General features: G+C 34.6%; 2 protein-coding genes across 3 annotated transcripts; one reads left to right on the forward strand and one right to left on the reverse strand.

Annotated features, from left to right (window-relative positions):
- Positions 1–203: 203 nt before the first annotated feature.
- Positions 204–3,375, reverse strand: LOC100792871 (magnesium dechelatase SGRL, chloroplastic). The gene is made up of 5 exons (XM_003523368.4): positions 2,996–3,375; positions 1,800–1,976; positions 1,510–1,668; positions 924–1,070; positions 204–625 (listed from the first exon to the last, which is right to left on the reverse strand). The coding sequence occupies exons 1-5, from the start codon at positions 3,170–3,172 to the stop codon at positions 521–523; spliced, it is 765 nt and encodes a 254-aa protein (XP_003523416.1). The 5' UTR covers positions 3,173–3,375; the 3' UTR covers positions 204–520.
- Positions 3,376–4,910: 1,535 nt separating this feature from the next.
- On the forward strand, positions 4,911–11,208 carry LOC100793395 (probable methyltransferase PMT25). 2 transcript variants are annotated; one of them, XM_006578887.4, is made up of 9 exons: positions 4,911–5,245; positions 6,162–7,274; positions 7,360–7,509; positions 8,172–8,442; positions 8,544–8,654; positions 8,736–8,910; positions 9,544–9,813; positions 10,522–10,722; positions 10,817–11,208. In XM_006578887.4, the coding sequence occupies exons 2-9, from the start codon at positions 6,177–6,179 to the stop codon at positions 11,043–11,045; spliced, it is 2,505 nt and encodes an 834-aa protein (XP_006578950.1). In that variant the 5' UTR covers positions 4,911–5,245; positions 6,162–6,176; the 3' UTR covers positions 11,046–11,208. The 2 variants fall into 2 exon arrangements, with proteins under 2 accessions (XP_006578950.1, XP_006578949.1); XM_006578886.4 differs by having other exon boundaries at positions 4,912–5,245; positions 6,165–7,274.
- Positions 11,209–11,330: the final 122 nt, after the last annotated feature.

The raw sequence follows: 11,330 nt of genomic DNA on the forward strand, positions 1-11,330 counted from the left end.
TCACAAATCATAATAATAATAGATAAATATTATTTTTATTTCAACAAAAATGTTCTAAACATTTAATTTCTATGTAGTGTTAGTGTTACCATCTACCAATTAAAAATTAATTAAAAATTATTGTGAATATACTTTTTAAGATAACTATTGTAAAATTCATCAAATTTACAATACACACAACAATTTGAGACCGGATGAGAGTATGGAACATACCATTTACTCGTATTTGAATGGAAATTATGTAATGTTAAAAATTATCCACGTATCATTATTTAATTTTAAAATTTTACAATAGCAGTCACAGAAATCATAAAAGCAAATTGCCTTGGTGGCACAAGAAATCTGCTTTTGTGCAACTTTACATTTTTCTTTTGGTTTTGGGTCTTCCCAAAGATACATAGTTTCTTTTTGGGATTAGTTCATTCTTGCAAGCTGAATTTTGCTTTGTCTAACCCACCTGAATTGCTGAGCTGTGGGAGGAATTGGGATACAAACAAATAATCCAAGTTATTGATATATTTCAAAGAAGAAAAGCAAAAAGAGCTTGGAAGATGGACTTTGGGCTCCGCAACTTTTCAGGACTATCTCTTCTTATTGACCCTTGGAACTGATCTGCTTGTTTTCCCTGAAGACAGAAGAGACAAAATTAGAAAAGCAAAATCAGTTATTGCTTATATCAGTCATTTTATTTATATTTTAAATCCTCAAACATGAACGGTTATGAGATATTGGTAACAAATAACATTGATTAGAAAAATAGTAAAGTACGATCAGAAATTTCCTTTTTCTTTTCATAAGTAGAGTTTATTTTGTTTAGAATTTATTGAAATCTTGATGGTAGCAAATTTGTGTTCTAAGCAAACAAGTAAAATTCCAAATCCAAATTCCCAATCATTGTTCATTTCCACATGTCTTAATTTTACCTCCATTGCATCCTTGAGAGGTCCCCAACATTCCATCCTGTTGTATTTTTCTGAGCAAGAATGAAAATATACTCTAACTATAGAATCCAGCAATTCAGGATGCTCACGGAAAAGTGCAGAGTCTCCACAATGAATTGCTTTGAGTACCTGGCATACCCAAGTCAAGAATCCAACCATGTGTCATATATTAGCATTTTTATAAAAAAATTCTTTAAAAAATCAGAGACTCATCCTTGCAATTAATAATACGAGAACATAGCAACCTCCTCAAGAATTCACTAATTATTTCCAATTGAAGCTAGAATTTGTGCAAATACAAGATAGAACACATTTTGCACAACATACAAGATTGAAGAGGAAGTTTAGGAGACGACATATTATTCCATTGTAAACATCCTTTATAAGCTTTCTTATTCATTTTGAGCAATGGAAAGATTTGATAAGGAACAGTTCACCAATACCCCCTCCCACAAAATACTCATGAAAGCTTTTGAGGAGGTTGTCATGCATAGCATAATACTTAGATCAGTCCTATAATTCAGATTTTTTTGTTTTGATGGGATCTACAAGTTTAATGCAAACATACCAAAGGCATCTCCTTGGAGAATATGTGATATCTCAATTCAGCAGCCAGATCCAGGAAGGAATTGGGACCACTGACAAAGCAATGAACATGTAGGCACATATCATTTTGCACTTTCTTCCATTCAGCTACAACATCATCCTTCTCATACCACCCTCTCAACTGTCAGTCACAGAAGGAATTGTATACATAAAATACGCATAAATTAAGAGAACTAATGTTCTTGCTCAACATATGAATTAGGCCCTAGTTTCCAAGCTAAGCAGTAAGCATGCAAGAGTAAAGATACAAACCTGCTCTAGGTTTATCACATTGGACACCGCTAAAGTCAGATTAGCTGTAAAGTCACAATGGGATAGAATGTAGGTTCTTGGAATAATACTAGCGTGTTTGTTTATCTGATCTTCCAATAGAACAACCTTCAGTTTTGAAGCTTCAAATCTTGCTGAAGGAACCAAAAGCCTAACAGCCTAAATAAAATAAAAACAAAACCCTCTTATACAAGGAATATCAGTGATACTAATTATAACACATCAAATAAAAAAAAAATTGTATTGCTATAACGAAACGAAACAAAGATATCCAATGTTGTAAGATTAAACTGAAGTCAAGAAAGAGAAGGAAGGTATTTGGTGTTCATGGACTACTGTGAGAAATTATTTGGATGGATCTCAAATTGCAAATAATTATCTCTCGAAGCATATTGGTTTTGTGCATGAATCAAGAAACGGAATCTTAATTTTGTAAATTGGAACTGGAAGCCAGAAGCCAGATTACCCATTGAAGCTGTTTATCCATAATTCAGTGATAACTGTAATGCAGCCAATAGTCAAAGAATGCAATTGCAATAGGCCAACAAAAGTAAAAATCTTTTACAGGTATAATCTTAATATCTCTATAGATAAGGAAGTGAAATACAGGAAGCATAATTCCATCTACAAATTTCACATATGAGTAATAAGGAATTCAAAATAAATAAATAATTTCAGGAAATGAGGACTTTCTGTTGCATCTGGTCTAAATTTAAATTTCCTGCTTTATCGTTAAGATTGGCAAAACACAATGCTGGGTCTTGGGAGTTGAGTTCAGGTTTGCATACTCCATTCATTTCAAAATAATTGTCACTTTTGAAGTATTAGTTTATTTCAAATTATTTGCCATTTTAGAAAGGACAAAACTTAAATGCAGTTTCTTAAATACTTTTGGTGTTGTTCTTCAATTGGAATTAGAGTTTCACTTCGGTAATTTGCATAGTAAAGGATTGTGTTAAATATCAACAATGGCAGATGGATAGGACATTCAACATGCAAATTCATGACCCAAAAAGCCTAACAAACTAGTCACATTAAACATGTAAATATCCACAACAAAAAAACCAACAATTTCAATTCCCTTATGCTAGCCACTAAAACCAAAATGCAGGCAGGCAACACTGAATGCATGACAATGGCAGGACATATCAAAGGGTATATAGGGGAGAGAAGGGCACCTCAGAAACAAGGGTGTTGTAGGATGGTGTGGCATTGGTGATGGACAAGAGAAAGGGTCTGCATCTAGTAGTAGTGGATGATGTTTTTGACATGATGTGGTTGGTGGTGGTGGTGGTGATGAACTCTCTGGTTGGTGAAAATGTAAAGGCATTGTAAGAAGCACAATGACATGCCATTGAACATGCATAACACAGTGCTCCTCTTCATGTTTCACAAGCCACCATTGTCTTCTTCTCAAGCCTTAACAGTGGCGGAGAAGGAAAGAGAAAGTAAAGTGGTGTTCTTGGTTTTGTTCCTTCGTGTGGACTGTGATTCAGACCCCACATTCGAAAATCTCCGTTGTCACTCTATTTCTTCCACACGTTTATTTATTTATTTATAATAATGGAAACTTATAATATATTGTACGTAGTTTTAACACGATGCATGATTTGAGAATGGAGTTGAACGTTGTGCCACGCCATCAAAGAGCTCAAATTTTGGATAACATGTTGTGGATGATGTAGTGACGTGGCTTTACTTGGGTCAACAGTTCGGTGTGACACCAATCCTGATCTGCTTCAGGCCTTCAACTTACTTGGACTTTGCTATTCCCACTTCCTTTCTTTTCTAAGTTCATCTCATTCTTCCTAATTTTTCATTTTTTTCTTTTATAAAATTGACATACACAATCGAAATTATTCTATACCACGATAGACCTTGTCCAGACACACAGTAGAAATAATTTTCATAGTATGTCTCCACAAAGATTTTTCAAAATACACAACGAATACATGTTAAAAACATATTTCCAACTTGATTTATTTTATTATATTTTTCTCTTATAAGTACTATCTATATCAGGTCATTTTTTTATTATTAAGAAGACATTTCAAAAGAAGACAAATCCTAGTGATACTGTTTTTAAGCCTCTCTTTCTTACACTCTTTACTTGATTAGTTAAAATTTATTTAAAATCATCAATTTTTATGAATTTCACATTTTATTAAATGATTCTCTCTTATGATTTAGATGTGAGACCAATCAAAATTAGTGATTTACAATAAATTTTAATTAATCATAGAAAAAAAAATCTAAACAAGACACTAGCATTCCTTATAGGGATATATAACTTTAATTTAGGTTGAAGAAACAATCTCTTGTTCACCGTTGTATTTTAATTAAAGGCAAAATTATAAATTTAGTCTCTCTATAATTTAATTCATGAATTTAGTCTCCAATTTTTTAACAATTTTGTTATTGGACGTTGACGGTTGTTTGTTATTATTGATCGTCACGTGTCGCACTTTTATTGAACGTTGACGATCATGTGTCGTGCATGTATTGAATGTTAATTTTGTGCACTTAATTAACGTCAACCTCCAATACAATCGTGAAACATAGTGGTTAATGTCCAATAAAAATGCGACACTTGACGGTAAACATTAGCAAGCAACAATCAACATCCAACTTTGAAATTGAAGACTAAAATAACGGAATTGCAAAAAGATTAAATTCATAAATTAAATTATAAGAGGATCAAAATTGAATTTTAAGACAGATAAAAAGACCAAATTTATAATTTTATATTAATTAAATATCACCATATTGTATTATATGTCTAAAGAAATCTTAAAAGTCAAAAGTTAAATATCATAAAATTTATTTATATTATTTTAAAGTCTTAATTAAATAAAAAGATATTTTTAAATTCTTTAAAATTTTAATCCAATATCCCTTAAAAATCTTACTTTAACTTTGATCGACACCTATGATTTAAATTGTCAGTACTTTAGTTTGAACTAACCCACCCATACTCATTGGACCTCTAGTCCAATCCAAAACCGAAAATATTATTGTACTTGAGCAGAACAGAACAACTCACAAAACCACGAGTGATGAATGATGTACAGGACAGTGAAGACACATGTCAACTTCTTCTCATAGTCAAATACTCAGCGACAAATACCTCTATGAGCTTGATATTTTTAGTTAGCACACAGTAAAAGATAGTGTTCTCTCTCTCTTTTTCAGTTTTTCCTCAATCAGGGGTCATTTCCTTATTATATTATAGTGACAGTGTTTGGCCTAAACGAGATTCCCCACATTCTTCTGCAACATCAAACTTGTCCTTCCTAAAAAATCTCACATTCTTTCACCTCTGTTGTGTCTCCAACAATAACATATACCTGTTAACGTGCTCTACTGAGTTGATGACGGAGAAATGTGAGCAACGACTGCTCTAGGAATCTCACCTCCTGGCCCTTAAGGTACAGTTCTATCCCCTTTCCTTGTTTTCACATTTTGCTTCCTTTCCTTCCAGAGTAGGATCTAAGGACCTTGCATCTGTGTATTGATGATCTTGCTATTCCAGAAGAATATTCCAAAAATGTGCTTATATGGGTGTCTGTTTTTTTTTGGGGAAAGTGAGTTTAAAGCTGGATGTTTTTTTCTCTTGAACCGTTATCTTCATTTCCCTTATTTGGGAATCTCGTCTCTGTTTTCACTTTTCATGTTTTGGGCTTTTTGGTATTTTCAGTTTCTTCATGGTTTCCCCCATAAGGTGTGTTCAGGTTTATGCAATTGTTGGTATTTGCACTAAATTTGCTCAGTTTTGGCTCACACATTCGCATCCTTGTGTGAAAATTCCTTTACTGGTTGGACTTTTGGGAGAAAGCTTTGATTTTTCTTGATAAAAGTTTATCCTTTATTCATGAAAATTTGATTTTTTTTTCCTCTTTGAAAGACAAATAGAGAAACCCGAATATAGAACATTACGCATCTATAAACTTTGATCGTGTTTGGTTGCTAGTAACAGGTAGGTACTTGTCAATCTCTCGCTTTCTGTCTTATTTTATGTTCATATCGTCATTGCTAAAACTGTTGATCTATGTTTGTTCTCCCTTCTTTCAACCTTCAAATTTGGAAATTTAGAAAGAACATTTGTTACCCTCTAGGGTTAGGCTTTTGGGTTTTATGCATTTGATATGCTGGTTTATTTGAATAACATGGTAAGGCAAAAACAAGATTTTCCTTCCAATTTATGTAAAGGAGATATCCTGACAAGTTACTCTCCAAGAGTTTTTTAAAAAGAAGAAAGCATCAACATTTAGCTGAGCTACATGATTTTTTTATAGATTTGATAATACTTTGCTCCCCTTTCTTGCTGTATTTATCTTAAAATAGCAGTAATTAGCCAACATGGCGCTGGGAAAGAATTCCCGAGGTGAGGGGAGGAAGTTGTCGAACTACTGTTCAACGGTCTCTGTCGCTGTGTTCGTTGCATTTTGTTTAGTTGGTGTATGGATTGTAATGTCATCCATTGTTCCAATTCAGAATTCAGTCATTCAGGTATCTGAGACTGATACCATTAATGATGTTAAAAATGTAGCAAGTGATTCCAAGCAATTTGAAGACAGATCTGGTGATATATCAGAAGAATCAACACAGGGAGATAGCCAGACTAAAAAATCTCAGAGTGGTGATAGCCATCCAGAAAACCTGGATGACCAAAAGGGAATTGAAAAAGTGTCTGATAATACCGAGGAAGAAAACCAGGAGGCTGTTGGGGACAACTCAGATGAAAAGAATGATTTGGAGGAGGGTCTGGGGAATACTATTGAGGAGAATGATCAAATGAGGAATGTCAAGCCGAGCACTGACGAGAAGGAGAAAGAATCAGATGGAAGCTTAAATTCAGAATCCAAAGAAACATCAAATGATCAAATTCATGATGATGAACTTAAAGGATCAATGGAAACTTTAGATGAAAAAGAATCTGACAAGAGCGCAAATGATAACAAATTAGGGACAGAAAAGAGTAAGGGTGAAGTCACACAACAAGATGAGATGGTTGGTGAGACTGAGGAGGAGAAAATAAAGAAAAATCTGCATTCAGAGACAACACAAAGTACTGGAGGGAGTAACACAGAAAGCCATGAAAACAATCCAGCTTTAAAAGAAGTTTCTATTACTGGTACCCCATCAGAAACTTTGATTGAAACTAGCACTGAAAATGGAACATGGTCAACTCAAGCTGCAGAGTCACAGCATGAGAAGGAATCACAGAAGTCTTCGGTTTCTATTGACAGCAGAACATATGACTGGAAACTTTGTAATACAACTACTGGATCAGAGTACATTCCTTGCCTTGACAATTGGCAAGCAATTAGAAAGCTTCAGAGCATAAGGCACTATGAACATCGTGAGAGGCACTGTCCTGATGAAGCTACCACTTGTCTTGTTTCTCTGCCTGAGGGTTATAGAAGCCCAATTAGGTGGCCCAAAAGCAGGGAAATGGTATGCAATACATAAAGTGGATGAAAGCCACATGCTGTTACTTAATATTAAATAATGAAATTCCATATTTTGGTGCCTATTGCAGATATGGTACAACAATGCTCCACACACAAAACTTGTCGTAGATAAGGGTCATCAAAACTGGGTCAAAGTTACTGGTAAATACCTTACTTTTCCAGGTGGTGGAACTCAGTTTAAACATGGTGCTCTTCATTACATTGAATTCATTCAGAAAGTAAGCCTTTCTCAGGTTTCTGTGTTGCAATGCTATCATTATCTCGTTAATATGTTGTTTTGCATAGCCAACTGCTCTTTGATTGGAATTCTGGCCCAATGGTTCCTGAACAGCCCACTAAGGCCCTTAAGTTAAAGTTACAATTATAGGCTCCATATAGGTAGATTCCAATCACTCTTAGAATCTGATTCTTAGTGATGGGAAAACAGAAACTTCTTAAGTAACATTCTAGCATGCAAAACACATAATATGTTGACATTTTTTTGAGGAAGTTACATCATTTATATTTTTAAGACACAGTAATAGTTGTCCATTGTCCTTAATATGAACTGACCTTCTCATTTTCATGTTAGCACTTACCTTATTTAGCTTTCCTTTTTCTGCTTTGTCATTGCAATATCACATCACACTGTAAGCTTGTTTGGTTCAAAAACATTTTCAAGTGTAAGCTTGTTTGATTTAATAAGTCAGCTTAGCCAATCCTTCATTTTGATAAATACATTTCCTTGACCTTTAATTCTTTTATGCAATGAGTTCAACAAACTTGTGAATACATTGTCTTGGAAATCAACCAGTGCCTTAGCTATCCTGCTCTCATTTGATTGATATATCTGTTATTTGACTTATTACCCCTCTAAATGGATACTTGTCTAATGATGCAGTCTCTTCCCAAAATTGCATGGGGGAAGAGAAGTCGTGTGATATTGGATGTTGGGTGTGGGGTAGCCAGCTTTGGAGGCTATCTGTTTGAAAAAGACGTTCTGACCATGTCATTTGCTCCAAAAGATGTGCATGAGGCACAAGTGCAATTTGCACTGGAACGGGGAATTCCTGCCACATTAGGTGTCATGGGCACTGTAAGATTACCCTACCCCGGTTCTGTCTTTGATCTTGTCCACTGTGCTCGTTGTAGAGTCCCTTGGCACATAGAAGGTGTGATAAAAGTTTTGATAAAGTTTTGTTTCTCTCAATACTTTTAATTCTCACCTATGCTTGACTCTTCTTGTAATACTCTATTGGTATGTACAATGCAGGTGGCAAGTTGCTCTTAGAGCTTAATCGTGTCTTACGACCTGGAGGTCACTTTGTATGGTCTGCTACTCCAGTGTATCAAAAGGATCCAGAGGATGTTGAGATTTGGAAAGGTAGAACCATTGAACCCAAATTCATGTTACTCTAGGAAATGAACTTATGGGTTGATTTTATACAAAACCATTTTGTTGCAGCAATGGGTGAAATTACAAAGTCAATGTGCTGGGATCTGGTGGTAATTGCAAAGGACAAATTGAATGGAGTGGCAGCAGCAATATATAGAAAACCAACTGACAATGAGTGCTATAACAACAGAATAAAACATGAGCCACCAATGTGCAGCGAATCTGATGATCCAAATACAGCCTGGTACTTCAATTTTTGACTATTTTTTGGCAATAGGCATGAATAGGATTCTCAAATAAGGAGGAATGGAGATAATGCTTTGAAAATTTCCTAATATGAATGCAATTTTTTTATATAAAATAATAGCAATACTAATCCAGACAATCCATAGTCTTTCTACCAAGAAGTATGAATTTATAATTGTTGATATACAAGTGAAAACAGTTTTTCCCTTGTCAATTTTTTGCAAGCTTTCTTTTGTTTGGAGATGCATAAATTTTTCTTAAAAGTTTTTCTACAGTAATTTGTTGGTATCTGGAGAGTACTGTTATGCAATGTCAGTCACCTAGCAATTTGTGTGTGTGAAGCTTAAGAAAAAGAATGAGATTCCTAATAGTTGACACTAAAATCAATTTAAGTATTCTTTTATTCAAATCCTTGACGTTCTTTTCTTCTGGGCTTGAATCACTAGAGCTAATTAAGAGAAAAGAATGGAGTTAAACATCTCAAAATAAATCACTCAGGTTCAAATTGCCTTCTATGCTAACATTCAAGAGTGTTGACTGTTGATAGTGCATAACTTAGTTGTAGATTATTCCTTTTTGAACAAGTTACTCTACTAACTTTAATGATATGTTCCAACTTCCATGTCTTCAGGAATGTATCACTACAGGCTTGTATGCACAAAGTGCCCGTAGATGCATCAGAGCGTGGATCAATCTGGCCTGAGCAATGGCCACTGAGGTTGGAGAAACCACCTTACTGGATAGACTCTCAGGCTGGTGTTTATGGAAGAGCTGCATCAGTGGAATTCACTGCTGATTACAAGCATTGGAAAAATGTTATTTCCCACTCGTATTTGAATGGAATGGGTATCAATTGGTCTTCAGTAAGAAATGTCATGGACATGAAAGCTGTCTATGGAGGGTAAGATATTATTTGTACTCGTGCATATTCCTGGTTCCTCTTTGAATGGAAATGAATTACTTTTTGCTTTTGTTCTGCTGGAAAATTATTATCTTTTGATACTGCTTCTCTTTCTTTCTCGGCTAAAAAAGTTTCCACTAGCAGGAGTAGGAGGAAAATGAGTACATATTCTACTCTAGTACCCAATAATTTCATGTGGTGTCTGCCAAAAGAATAAAACATCATTTTGGTCCTTGAAAGATTTGAGATTGGTCACATAAGTCCCTAAAAGATGAAAATCACAATCTTCATCTCTAAAAGATGAAAAGTCAGATCAATCTAATCCTTTTTTTACATCAATATAATCCTTAAAAAGGACAAAATCGATTGGCATTTTCATCTTTTAGGGATGAAAATGGTGATTTCCATTTTTTTGCTAACTAATGTGATCCTAAATTTTTTAGGGGCCAAAATGGCATTTCATTTGTGCAGAATGATCATCAGCCTTTTCAAGTACACTTCAGCGTTTCACACTTTTTCTTCTGTTAGTTTTTTGTCCTTTTAATTAACCCTTTTGAAAATGTTTACTGTTTTGAATATTTTCTTCTATAACTATTCTTTTAGAAATATACTAACTTGTGAATAATTGCTTGTCCTAAGCTGTAAGACTTTTTATTTGGGTGAATGCTTATAGACTTCATTATTTTTTGCTTTCTCTTGTGTCTTCAGCTTTGCTGCAGCACTCAGAGCCCTGAAAGTGAATGTTTGGGTAATGAATGTGGTTCCAATTGATTCTCCAGACACACTGCCAATAATATATGAGCGTGGATTATTCGGTATTTATCATGATTGGTGTGAATCATTGAATACTTACCCTAGATCATATGATCTTCTGCATGCCGACTCTATATTCTCAACACTTAAGGAAAAGTATGTTCAGTAATTTTAAAAATTATCAACAAAGAAATCTCCTTAGTCCTTATATTATATATCTCTGATTTAGCTGACACATTTTTGGATTCAGGTGCAACATACTGGCAGTGATTGCAGAAGTTGATAGGATCCTGAGACCAGAAGGATATTTGGTCATAAGAGACAATGTTGAAACTATTGGCGAGATAGAGAGCATGGCTAAATCTCTACACTGGGATATTCAGTTGACATATTCCAAAAATGGGGAGGGATTCCTTTGCATTCAGAAGACATTCTGGCGTCCAACAAAGGTTGAAACAGTTGCATCAGCCATTGCATGATTAGGAGACTTCAGCTTCACCATCTCAACAAGGCTGGCACACTCCTTTGTTTTGGCAGAATACGTCTTCTTTTACTTCTATGGTTGTATTACTAGTATTAAAGAGTGACACATTTACTTCTCTATGTAATATCTATTTATTATTTATTATTATTTAATGTAAATTCGTGCTTTATTATTCATCTAACACCCCTCTTACTTTATGTTATTTTGTTGATTCAATATTTTTATGTCCTGTCACATGAGCTCAGTTCTACTGATGAGGGTGGGTTGCAGTTGGAATCGA

The sequence above is a fragment of the Glycine max genome, chromosome 4, assembly GCF_000004515.6.
Source record: "Glycine max cultivar Williams 82 chromosome 4, Glycine_max_v4.0, whole genome shotgun sequence".
In the NCBI taxonomy this organism is placed as follows: domain Eukaryota; kingdom Viridiplantae; phylum Streptophyta; class Magnoliopsida; order Fabales; family Fabaceae; genus Glycine; species Glycine max.